Raw genomic sequence first — 14,011 nt, 5'->3', positions numbered from 1 at the left:
CATTGATTGTAGCCTGGAGGGAATTTATATGGGCCCTTGTCAAAAGTTGTGCACTATAACAGGAATACTGTGCTATTGGGGACGAGACACTGTATTTATGTCTGCCTTATTTCTTGTGATTTCCTGATTGCACTGTAGACTTGCAGGATCGCCTGGAGATGTTCTCTAGTGAAGAGGATCTGGAGAATGCCAGTCTTTATGAGCCCTCAGGCTACGTTGGGGTGGTCTTCATGGGCAGCACACCCACCTCTTACAAGTTGCGCTTCCCTTACAACCATCTGCCCCTTCCCAGCGACTACACTGAGTCTATTGGTGAGAGATGATTTTAATTTTGCTATAGATAAATAAAGTATTTATTTTTTAATTGTGAGCGAGAGTTGAGCCTATTCCTTCCTAATGTCCATTAGTGAGAGAGACAGAGTTTGACCCTACCCTCTTTGTACAAGCAGAACATCCCCAGTACAATAGAAAGCCTTCCGCTTGGAGATGTATTGTTTGCATACTGCTAGATGATTATAAACTCCAAGATAATTCAAAGGATTGGTCACTAGTCCATGTACAGATGTGAGTTATGAAGGCAATAATGGAGTGTGTCTCTCTGTGTCTATTTGTTTGTCCTCCCTCAGCCAACTGTTTTGCCAGCTCAGTGAACTGCAGAGCAGCTAATTACTGGTACTCTGGCTTCATCCGCCTGCAGACTCTCATCGACGCCGCCATCATACAGGTGAGATCAAATGTTATTTGTCACATGCGCCGAATACAACAGGTGTAGACCTTACAGTGAAATGCTTACTTACAAGCCCTTAACCAACAATGCAGTTTTAAGAAAATACCTTTAAAAAAAGTATGAGATAAGAATAACAAATAATTAAAGTGCAGCAGTAAATAACAATAGCGGGGCTATATACGCGGGGGTACCTGTACAGGGTCAATGTGCGGGGGGCACCGGTGTCGAGGTAATTATGTACATGTAGTTAGAGCTATTAAAGTGGCTATGCATAGATATTAACAGAGTAGCAGCGGGGGGGGGGGGGGGGGGGGGGGGGGGGCAATGCAAATAGTGTGGGTAGCCATTTGATTAGCTGTTCAGGGTAGAGGTCGACCGATTATGATTTTTCAACGTCGATACCGATTGTTGGAGATCCAAAAAAAGCCGATGCCAATTTTTATATATACATTTGTAATAATGACAATTACAACAATACTGAATGAACACTTTTAACACCTGCGGCTTATAGACGTGCGGCTTATTTATGTTCAAAATAATATATTTTTTTAAATTCAGTGGGTGCGGCTTATATTCAGGTGCGCTTAATAGTCCGGAAATTACGGTAATACATAAATAAAATAAATGTAGTCTCAAATAAATAATGGCACATGTTCTATTTGGTTTAAAGAATGCAAAAACAAAGTATTGGAGAAGAAAGTAAAAGTGCAATATGTGCCATGTAAAAAAGCTCAAATTTAAGTTCCTTGCTCAGAGCATAAGAACATATGAAAGCTGGTGGTTCCTTTTAACATGAGTCTTCAATATTCCCAGTTAAGAAGTTGTAGTTATTATAGGAATTATAGGACTATTTCTGTCTATACCATTTGTATTTCATATACCTTTGACTATTGGATGTTCTTATAGGAACTATAGTATTGCCAGCCTAATCTCGGGAGTTGATAGGCTTAAAGTCATAAACAGCGCTGTGCTTCAAGCATTGCGAAGAGCTGCTGGCAAACGCAGGAAAGTGCTGTTTGAATGAATGCTTACGAGCCTGCTGCTGCCTACCACCGCTCAGTCAGACTGCTCTATCAAATATCAAATCATAGACTTAATTTTAAGATAATAACACAGAAATACGAGCCTTAGGTCATTAATATGGTCAAATCATTTAGAAAACAAAACGTTTATTCTTTCAGTGAAATACGGAACTGTTCTGTATTTTACAGAACAGGTGGCATCCAGGAATCGGGAGGATAGAGTTATGGTCAGATTTTCCAAATTGAGGGCGAGGGAGAGCTTTGCACACGTCTCTGTTTGTGGAGTAAAGGTGCTTATAGAAATGAGGTAAAACTGATTTAAGTTTTCCTGCATTAATTAAGGTCCCCGGCCACTAGGAGCGCCACCTCTGGATGAGCGTTTTCCAGTTTGCTTATGGCGGAATACAGCTCATTGAGTGCGGTTTTTGTGCCAGTCTGTCTGTGGTGGTATGGAGACAGCTACGAAAAATACAGATTAACTCTCTAGGTAGATAGTGTGGTCTACAGCTTATCATGAGATACTCTACCTCAGGCGAGCAAAACCTTGAGACTTCCTTAGATATCGTGCACCAGCTATTGTTTATAAATATGCATTGGCCCTCGCCCTGTTTCTTACCAGAGGCTGCTGTTCTGTCCAGCCGATGGAGTGTATAACCCACCAGCTGTTTGTTCTTAATGTCGTCGTTCAGCCACGACTCTGTGAAACACAAGATATTACAGTTTTTAATGTCCCGTTGGTAGGATATACGTGCTTTCAGTTCGTCCCATTTATTTTCCAACGACTGAACGTTAGCTAGCAGAACGGAAGGCAAGGGCAGATTAGCCACTCGTCGCCTGATCCTCACAAGGCATCCTGATCTCTTTTCGCGAAACCTACGTTTCCTATTCCAGCGAATCACGGGGATCTGGGCCTGGTCGGGTGTCTGTAGTATATCCCTCGCGTCCGACTCATTGAAGAACTCCTTGTCCAATTTGAGGTGAGTAATGCCAGTTCTCATGTCCAGAAGCTCTATTCGGTCATAAGAGACTGTAGTAGCAACATTATGTACAAAACAAGTTACGGACAACGCGAAAAAACAAACAAAATAGCGTGGTTGGTGAAGAGCCGATAAGACGGCAGCCCTCCCCCGGCCCCATGTTTAACAGGTCAAAGGTTGTTGTAGAGATCTCTTCAGGATGTTCAACGTCAATCTTACTTGACCTCCTGCTTGGATGATTGATCTTTGAACCTGTGAAGGGGTCCCAAATGACCCCTTATTCCCTATGTAGTGCACTACTTTTGAGGGCCCATAGGGCCCTATGGAACCGTTTCGTATTTTATCGAACGAGCGGCAACCCTAAGTCTAAATATTGCTGTTACATTGCACAACCTTCAATGTTTGGTCATAATTATGTAAAATTCTGGCAAATTAGTTCGCAACGAGCCAAGCGGCCCAAACTGTTGTATATACCCTCACTCTGCGTGCAATGAACGCAAGAAGTGACACAATTTCCCTAGTTAATATTGCCTGCTAACATGAATTTATTTTAACTAAATATGCAGGTTTTAAAAAATATACTTCTGTGTATTGATTTTAAGAAAGGCATTGATGTTTATGGTTAGGTACATTCGCGCAACGATTGTGCTTATTTCGCGAATGCGTTTTTGTTAAATCATCCCCTATTTGGCGATGTAGGCTGTGATTCAATGATAAATTAACAGGCACCGCATTGATTATATGCAACACAGGACAAGCTAGTTAACCTAGTAATATCATCAACCATGTGTAGTTAACTAGTGATTATGTTAAGATTGGTTGTTTTTTATAAGATGAGTTTAATCCTAGCTAGCAACTTGGTGAACCACCACCGTCGGCGTTGTAGCCATGTTGTGAACAACAATAAAAACGACCGTGAGGAACAAACGTGCTCTTGTCTGTATCATGTTTAGATGTTTGTTCATACCAGATCCCTCACCCCCTAACAGTAACAAGTTGGTCATTCCATACTTTGAATCAGGTAGCATTTATGTTAAAAAAAGGTGACCCATTTTTCCCGTGTCCAAGGGCATTGAAATATTTGATATTGATTTATACACTTTGTTCTGTTGGAATTTTGCTGCACTCGCGTAACAGGTGGTCAGCCTGCCTCGCAGTTCCCTCGTGGAATGCAATGTAATCGGCCATAATCGGCGCCCCAAAATGCAGATTACCGTTTGTTATGAAAACTTGAAATCGGCCCTAATTAATCGGCCGACCTCGAATATATTTGATCAGGCTGTTCATTGTGGCCTGTGGAATTTTGTCCCACTGTACTTCAATGGCTGTGGGAAGTTTCTGGATATTGGCAGGGACTGGAACATGCTGTCGTACATGTGGATCCAGAGCATCCCAAACATGCTCAATGGGTGACATGTCTGGTGAGTATGCAGGCCATGGAAGAACTGGTACATTTTCAACTTCCAGGAACTGTGTACAGATCCTTGCGACATGGGGCCGGGCATAATCATGCTGAAACATGAGGCGATTGCTGTGGATGAATGACACGACAATGGGTCTCAGTATCTCGTCACGGTATCTCTGTGCATTCAAATTGCCATTGTTAAAATGCAATTGTATTCATTGTCCGTAGCTTATTCCTGCCCATACCATAAAAAAATAATAATAACCCCACCGACACAATGGAGCACTTTGTTCACAACACTGACATCAGCATACCACTCAACCACACCATACACGCTGTCAGCCACCTGCCCGGTACAGTTGAAACTGGGATTTATTCGTGAAGAGCACACTTCTCCAGTGTGCCAGTGGCATTCGGAGGTGAGCATTTGCTTGCTAAAGTTGGTTACAACGCCGAACTGCAGTCAGGTCAAGATCCTAGTGAGGATGATGAGCACACAGATGAGCTTCCCTGAGATGGTTTGACAGTTTTTGCCGAAATTCTTCGGTTGTGCAAACCCATAGATTCATCAACTGTCCGGGTGAGAGGCCCAGCCAATCAGTGAGTTTTTCCCCACAAAAAGGCTTTATTACAGACAGCAATACTCCTCAGTTTCATCAGCTATCCGGGTGGCTGGTCTCAGACGATCTCACCGGTGAAGAAGGTGGATGTACTGCCAAATTCTCTAAAATGACGTTGGAGGCGGCTTATGGTAGAGAAATTAACATTCAATTCTCTGGCAACAGCTCTGGTGGACATTCCTGCAGTCAGCATGCCAATTGTATGCTCCCTCAACTTGAGACATCTGTGGAATTGTGTTGTGTGACAAAACTGCACATGTTAGTGTCTTTTTATTGTCCCCAGCACAAGGTGCACCTGTGTAATGGTCATGCTGTTTAATCAGCTTCTTGATATGCCACACCTGTCAGGTGGATGGATTATGTTGGCAAATGAGAAATGCTCACCAACAGGGATGTAAACAAATTTGTACCCACAATTTTAGAGAAATAAGCATTTTGTGTGTGTGGAATTTCTGGGATCTTTTATTTCAGCTCATGAAACATGGGACCAACACTTTACATGTTGCATTTATATTTTTGTTCAGTGTATATTAATGCTTGATCCCTGCCTGTGTCCTGTGTTCAGATGCAGACCAAGCGGTCAGTGTGGAGTGAGATGGACCACCTGCGTGTGGTGATGATGGGCCAGCCAGGGTCAGTGGAGGTCCAAAAATTCCCCCACGCTCTCATCTCCATCTACCTGGTGCTGGCTTTCACACCCTTCATCACCTTCCTCATCGTCAACGTGGCAGCAGAGAAGGAACACAGGCTCAAAGACACAATGACCATGATGGGCCTCTACGACTCTGCCTTCTGGTCAGTAGGATGATTTGTGTTTGTTAAAGTAACTGCTGTATACATTAATACTATATTGCCATAAAGAACCTCCAACAGTTAACCTCTCTTGGGGAGGTGGGACGCTAGCGGTTCCCACCCACGGTTCACACTATTCAACAGCCAGTGAAAAATCAGAGTGCCAAATTCAAAACCACAAAATGTCATAATTCAAAGTTCTCAAACATACGACTATTTTACACCATTTTAAAAAAGGTACACTTCTCCTTAATGTAACCACATTGTCCGATTTCAAAAAGGCTTTACGGCGAAAGCATAAAGTTAGATTATGTTAGGACAGGTACAACACAAGAAAAACCACACAGCCATTTTCCAAGCAGGAGAGGGGTCACAAATACCAGAAATTCAGATAAAATTAAGCACTAACCTTTGACGATCTTCATCAGATGACACTCCTAGGACTCAATGTTAGACAATACATGTATGTTCTGTTCGATAAAGTTCATATTTATATCCAAAAACAGCATTTTACATTGGCGCGTGATGTTCAGAAAATATTTTGCCTCCAATACTCCCGGTGAATCAGCACAACAATTTACAAAAATACTCATCATAAACATTGATAAAATATTAAACTGTTATTCAAAGACTTATAGATGAACATCCCCTCTATGCAACCGCTGTGACAGATTTCAAAAAAGCTTCACGGGGAAAGCACACTTTGCAATAACCTGAGTACTGCGCTCAGAAAAAGACGTCAAGCAATACAGATACCTGCCATTTTGGAGTCATCTAAAATCATAAATAGCATTAGAAATATTCACTTACCTTTGATCTTCATCAGAAGGCACTTCCAGGAATCCCAGGTCCACAATAAATGTTGTTTTGTTCGATAAAGTCCATAATTTATGTCAAAATAGCTCCTTGTTGTTTGCGCATTCAGTAAGCTACTCCAAGTGTAGGAAGCGCGGCCAAAATTTCACGACAAAAAGTTATATTTACGTTCGTTCAAACATGTCAAACGTTGTATAGCATCAATCTTTAGGGCCTTTTTAACTTAGAACTTCAATAATATTCCAACCGGACGATTCCAATGTCTTGAAAAACGTTTTGGAACACAGCTACCCCTCACGTGAATGCGCGCCAATGAACTCATGTGCTTTCCTGAGTCAACAACTTCCAACTTCCTCTGTTCGCTTTCTGTTCACCATCGACACCTCAAACAACTTTCTAAAGACTGTTGACATCTAGTGGAAGTCTTAGGAAGTGCAAAATGAACCCTAAGTCACTGTGTGTTCGATAGGCAATGACTTGAAAGGACTACAAGCACCAGATTTCCCACTTCCTGGTTAGATTTTTCTCAGGTTTTTGAGTTCTGTTATACTCTCAGACATCATTCAAACAGTTTTAGAAACTTCAGAGTGTTTTCTGTCCAAATCTAAAAATATGCATATTCTAGTTCCTCGGTCCGAGTAGTAGGCCGTTTAATTTGGGTACGTTTTTCGTCCGGCCGTGAAAATACTGCCCCCTACCCAAGAGAGGTTAACTGACTCAATGATGGAGGCTGGCGTACCATGTGCCAAGCTATGTTGTTAAATAAATAACATTATTAAGGCTTTTTACATCACCCCACATAAGGGTGGCAGGTAGCCTAGTGGTTAGAGCATTGGATTAGTAACCGAAAGGTTGCAAGATCGAATCCCCGAGCTGACAAGGTAAAAATCTGTCGTTCTGCCCCTGAACAAGGCAGTTATCCCACTGTTCCTAGGCCGTCATTGAAAATAAGAATTTGTTCTTAACTGACTTGCCTAGTTAAATAAAGGTAAACATTTTTTTAAAAGAGTCTGAGGGGAGGATTTTTACATAATTTATGTTATGATATCTGCTTTTTTTTCTCTACAAAGGTGTGTGTGTTGATGTTTCAACAGGCTATCGTGGGGCCTGCTGTATGCAGCTCTGGTCACCACCATGTCCATCCTCATGTCCATCATCGCTACCTATACAGCCCTCTTCCCCAACAGTGACTTCATCGTCATCTTCCTTCTCATCTTCCTCTACGGCATCTCCTCTGTGAGTACCTCTAATGAGCCCTGGTTGGTTCATGACATGCCATTTACTGTGTGTTCAATTAAATCCCTGAAACAGAAGAACAGAGTTGAAGTTGACTGTTCTAAAAGATAGTATACAGTACCAGGCAAAAGTTTGGACACACCTACTCATTTCAGGGTTTATCTTTATTTTTACTATTTTCTACATTACAGAATTATAGTGAAGACATCAAAACTATGAAATAACACACATGGAATCATGTAGTAACCAAAAAAGTGTTAAACAAATCAAAATATATTTATTGCTTCAATGCCAGGTATGGCAACTGCTCGGCCTCCGACCGCAAGGCACTACAGAGGGTAGTGCGTACGACCCAGTACATCACTGGGGCCAAGCTTCCTGCCTTCCAGGACCTCTATACACGAGCAATGGACCGTAGACCGGTGGAAATGTTTTCTTTGGTCCGAGTCCAAATTTGGGATTTTTGGTTCCAACCGCTGTGTCTTTGTGAGACGCAGAGTAGGTGAATGGATGGTCTCCGCATATGTGGTTCCCACCGTGAAGCATGGAGGAGGAGGTGTGGGGGTGTTCCGGTACTCCTTTTGGGTGTCGGTACTGTTTATATTTAGGTGCAGGAGCTACACTATACTTTTGAGCTAATATTCTATAAGAGGAACAGGAGCTCAAGCAGTAGAACATTTTAAGTTCCAGTATTCCGTTCCGGAGAGCTCCTGCCCAAGTCAAGCACTGCTGCTATAGAAGTGAAAAGTATTTGCGTGTGATCAGGGGTGTATTCATGCCGCCGATTCTGTTGAGAAAAATATCTTAACCTGAAGCAAACGGAACACAACAGGAATAAACTTACCTGAATTTGTGCAATAGAAACTCACATTTGCAACTGTTGAACTAATGATTACACCCTAGATCAGGTAGATGCATGCAATAGTGTGCAAGGCGTTTATGAATGTGTCACTGTCTGTTGCCTTGATTTCTCAAAATTCTTTCAACCTGTGAACATACGTTGTGAACTTTAATTCATAGTCTAGGTTGTAGCAACCTCATGATGGGTTCAGGGAAAATTTGAGTATCATGTAGTAGCCTAAAGCTATCGACATTACATACGTTTAGGCTACTACATGATCACTAGCTGGCTACCACCTGGTTACTCAACCCTGCACCTTAGAGGCTGCTGCCCTATATACATAGACATGGAATCACTGGCCACTTTAATAATGGAACACTAGTCACTTTAATAATGTTTATATATTGCTTTACTCATTTCATATGTATATACACTGTATTTTTGTCAATTCCACTATGGCATTGCTCGTCCTAATATTTATATTTCCTAATTCCATTATTTTATTTTTAGATTTGTGTGTGTTGTTGTGAATTGTTAGATATTACTGCACTGTTGGAGCTAGGAACACAAGCATTTCTCTACACTCGCAATAACATCTGCTAAATATGTGTATGTAACCAATTTGATTTAATTTACATTTAACTGGGTGAATGGAATATGAATGACAGTCATCCAATATGCTGTAATAGAAATAAGGCCATGTTCATGAAAAAATAGAGTTGAAGTCGAAAGTTGACATTCACTTAGGTTGGAGTCATTTAAATTCGTTTTTCAACCACTCCACCAATTTCTTGTTAACAAACTATAGTTTTGGCAGGTCGGTTAGGACATCTACTTTGTTCATGACACAAGTAATTTTTCCAACAATAGTGTACAGACAGATTATTTTATTATATTATTTAACTTATAATTCACTGTATCACAATTCCAGTGGGTCAGAAGTTTACAAACACTAAGTTGACTGTGCTTTTAAACAACTTGGAAAATTCCAGAAAATGATGTCATGGCTTTAGAAGCTTCTGATAGGTTAATTGACATAATTTGATTCAATTGGAGGTGTACCTGTGGATGTATTTCAAGGCATACCTTCAAACTCAGTGCCTCTTTGCTTGACATCATGGGAAAATCAAAAGAAATCAGCCAAGACCTCAGAAAAAAAATTGTAGACCTCCACAAGTCTGATTCATCCTTGGGAGCAATTTCCAAATGCCTGAAGGTACCACGTTCATCTATACAAACAATAGTACGCAAGTATAAACACCATGGGACCACGCAGCCGTCATACCGCTCAGGAAGGAGACGCGTTCTGTCTCCTAGAGATGAACGTACTTTGGTGCGAAAAGTGCAAATCAATCCCAGAACAACAGCAAAGGACCTTGTGAAGATGCTGGAGGAAACAGGTACAAAAGTATCTATATCCAAAGTAAAACGAATCCTATATCGACATAACCTGAAAGGCCGCTCAGCAAGGAAGAAGATACTGCTCCAAAACCCGCCATAAAAACGCCAGACTACGGTTTGCAACTGCACATGGGGACAAAGATGGTACTTTTTGGAGAAATGTCCTCAGGTCTGATGAAACAAAAATATAACTTTTTGGCCATAATGACCATCGTTATGTTTGGAGGAAAAAGGGGGAGGCTTGCAAGCCAAAGAACAACATCCCAACCGTGAAGCGTGGGGGTGGCAGCATCATGTTGTGGGGGTGCTTTGCTGCAGGAGGGACTGGTACACTTCACAAAATAGATGGCATCGTGAGGAAGGAAAAGTATGTGGATATATTGAAGCAACATCTCAAGACATCAGTCAGGAAGTTAAAGCTTGGTCGCAAATGGGTCTTCCAAATGGACAATGACCTCAAGCATACTTCCAAAGTTGTGGCAAAATGGCTTAAGGACAACAAAGTCAAGGTATTGGAGTGGCCATCACAAAGCCCTGACCTCAATCCCATAGAACATTTCTGGGCAGAATTGAAAAAGTGTGTGTGAGCAAGGAGGCCTACCAACCTGACTCAGTTACACCAGCTCTGTCAGGAGGAATGGGCCGAAATTCACCCAATTTATAGTGGAAAGTTTGTGGAAGGTTACAAGAAATGTTTGACCCAAGTTGAACAATTTAAAAGGCAATGCTACCAAATACTAATTGAGTTTATGTAAACTTCTGACCCACTGGGAATGTGATGCAAGAAATACAAGCTGAAATAAATAATTCTCTCTACTATTATTGTGACGTTTCACATTCTTAAAATAAAGTGGTGATCCTAACTGACCTAAGACATGGCATTTTTTACTAGGATTAAATGTCAGGAATTGTGAAAACTGATGCAAATGTATTTGGTTAAGGTGTATGTAAACTTCCGACTTCAACTGTATAATCTTTCCTCATCTTAAACGGGACAGACCGCCACTGGTGTGGGTGTGTGTATGTGTGACACCGACTGGCTCAATTCTGTCCTTTGTAGCAAAATTTGAAATTGTGATTTTTACATTGGATAAAAGTAGAGACTCATAGCTGGATAATGGTATATCATACACTGCAGTTATGCTTTGAAAGTTGATAAACTTGTAACTCCACTTATGAGAAAATGGCCCTTGAATGTTTGGGTACACCTACTGGAGAGCTCTTCTTTGTCTATACCCATTCATCATTGTTTACACCCTTTTAAGCCTTAGCCCCACCCATCTTTTTAAGGATTCACATGTGAGGCCATGTACTAAACATAGTGAGTAGTTTTGTAAACAACCAAAGATTGAAATACTAAAAGTGGTAAGTAGTAGCAAAAATACACTTTATCTAGTCCATGGCCTATATCCTAATCTGACTTTTGGGCAGGTCATGTTCTTCACCTTACCATCTCTGGTAAACACACACCATATCAAACAAAATCTAAGTTTATTTGTCACATGCACAGGATGCAAAAGGTGTAAATGATACAGTGAAATGGTTACTTGCATATTTGAATAGTAGCAATATCAAAAATATAAAGTGTCCATGTAAATATTTTATATTTATTAGATGATTCCTACCCAGACACAATTGTCTAAATTGATGGGTCATGTGAAAGAAGTGCTGTAACCACCCCCCAGCCACATCTAGTTAAGTGTATGGGTCACTATTGTCTAAGCATGTTCATGAAGTACAATAGATGACCATAATCACACCTGGATAACTTGGTGGATCATGTAATCATCTGGCGAAGTAGAGTCTTTTGTTTCGACATGTAGCTAGATAAACAATGAACCTAAGGTTGCTTTCAAGACAACTGGGAACTTGGAAAAATACGAGGTCAAATCATGACATCAGTGCTCTTCAGGTCGGAAAGTGGGGACTCTATAAAGAGGCCCGAGGTTCCGAGTTGAATGGCTGCAACAACAAAAAAAATCTCAGTCGGAGCTATTTTTTTTCTTCCTGAGTTCCCAGTTGTTTTGAATGCGGCAATAATCCCAACCATAACTACTGGCAATACAAACGGATTGTCATAGCTAGCTACTATGCATGAATCTGCAGGTAGCTAAAGCTAACTAACTAGGTTCAATGTTAGCTAGCTGGCTAACATTAGGCTATGACTAGCAATGCAAATGGCTTTCTGAGATAAAAATAATATTACTACACAGATCATACAAGTAACGCTAGCTAGCGAGCCAGCCAGCTAACATTAGCTAGCAAATGTTATCTAACAGTACTCTTTAACTTGCAATGAAAACAACTTTCTGACAAAATTAGAAATTTATAATATTTGAAAATGTAGCTAGCTAGACTATATTACCCGTATACATGGATGAACGCTTCTCCCTCTGTCATGGATGCCATGGTTGCCCCTAAATTGAAGCTGTAATCCGGAGACAGGTGTTTTATACAACAGCCTTCTGTGTGTTCTCTTTTCGACTCACTCTGCATATTTGAAATCAAAAGCCAGAATTTTCTCCCATATCCTTAGCTAGCCTACTCTGCTTTCACTGGGCATTCCACTGATTTCAAAACTCTGTCAACTTCTTCCGTGACAACGACAATGTTGATTACCATTTGAGAAGACTCCACAATGTCTGGTTCAATGAAAATCTTTTAACTTAAATCAGGGATTTCCTTATAGTCTGATTCATTTTCAAAGTCCGAGAGAGTCAGCATGGCACAATCGTACTCCAGAAAGTGGAGAGCAGTACAGTAGCAACACTTTTGCAGTTCTTCATGCTATCTTTCAAAAAAGACACAGTAGTAAGGATTACCAACACATACTGAGCAGCTCATGTTAAAGACAAGCATGCTACATGGCAGACCAATCCTCTCCTCTCTCAGCATGTCCAGATCATCCATTATCTTAGCCAATCATGGCTAGCGGGAAAGTTCCTGTCTTTTTCTGTGGCTAAACCAACTAGGCCTGTAATTGTATTTATTTATTCAAATTTACGGATGGCATAAAAGTTAGTTATTAAGGCACATGAAAGTTCACATGTTCCAGAAGGCATTTCTGCAAAAAAAAACGCATTTTGATGAATAAAAAAAAATAAAAAATGCCTCTTGTGAAGTAGTGATGTGCGACATATGCCTAGTTTTGGACACACGTACTCATTCCAGAGTTTTTATTTATTTTGACTATTTTCTACGTTGTAAAATAATCAAAATATATTTTGGATTCTTCAAAGTAGCTACCCTTTGCATGATGACAGCTTTGCACACTCTTGGCATTCTCTCAACCAGCTTCACCTGGAATGCTTTTCCAACCGTCTTGAAGGATTTCCCACATATGCTGAGCATTTGTTGGCTGCTTTTCCTTCACTCTGCAGTCCAACTCATCCCAAACCATCTCAATTGGGGTGAGGTCGGGTGATTTGAGAAGGCCAGGTCATCTGATGCAGCACTCTATCACTCTCCTTGGTCAAATAGCCCGTACACAGCCTGGAGGTGTGTTGGGTCATTGTCCTGTTGAAAAACAAATGATAGTACCACTAAGCGCCAACCACATGGGATGGCGTATTGCTGTGGTAGCCATGCTGGTTAAGAGTGCCTTGAAATGTAAATAAATCATCAACAGTGTCACCAGCAAAGCACCATCACACCTCCTCCTCCATGCTTCACGGTGGGATCCACACATGCGGAGATCATCCGTTCACCTACTCTGCGTCTCACAAAGACACGGTGGTTATAAAAAAAATCATGTCCATTGCTCGTGTTTCTTGGACAAGCAAATGTCTTTATTATTGCCGTCCTTTAGTAGTGGTATCTTTGCTGTAATTTGACCATGAAGGCATGATTCACGCAGTCTCCTCTGAACAGTTGATGTTGAGTTGTCTGTTCTTGAACTCTGTGAAGCATTTATTTTGGCTGAAATTTCTGAGGCTTGTAACTCCTCTGCAGCAGAGGCAAATATGGGTCTTCCATTCCTGTGGCGGTCCTCATGAGCCAGTTTCATCATAGTGCTTGATGGTTTTTGCGACTGCACTTGAAAAAACTTTCAAAGTTCTTGACATTTTCCAGATTGACTGACTTTCATGTCTTAAAGTAATGATGCCCTTTCTCTTTGCTTATTTGAGCTGTTCTTGCCAGAATATGGACTTGGTCTTTTACCAAATAGCCCTAT

At 41.0% G+C, this 14,011-nt stretch overlaps 1 protein-coding gene across 3 annotated transcripts in view; it reads left to right on the top strand.

Moving 5' to 3' along the window:
- abca5 (ATP-binding cassette, sub-family A (ABC1), member 5) overlaps positions 1–14,011 on the top strand; it is a 93,843-nt gene that overhangs the window by 19,684 nt on the left and 60,148 nt on the right. For all 3 annotated transcript variants that reach the window (XM_029698994.1, XM_029698995.1, XM_029698996.1), the window contains exons 4-7: positions 139–312; positions 627–724; positions 5,317–5,546; positions 7,454–7,595. In XM_029698994.1, coding sequence (XP_029554854.1) covers positions 139–312; positions 627–724; positions 5,317–5,546; positions 7,454–7,595 — 644 coding nt within the window. The remainder of the gene's footprint in view (positions 1–138; positions 313–626; positions 725–5,316; positions 5,547–7,453; positions 7,596–14,011) is intronic.

This window comes from Salmo trutta, chromosome 18 (assembly GCF_901001165.1).
Source record: "Salmo trutta chromosome 18, fSalTru1.1, whole genome shotgun sequence".
NCBI lineage: Eukaryota > Metazoa > Chordata > Actinopteri > Salmoniformes > Salmonidae > Salmo > Salmo trutta.
Note: the sequence above shows the minus strand (reverse complement) of the source record. Positions and strands in the feature narration are given on the sequence as shown.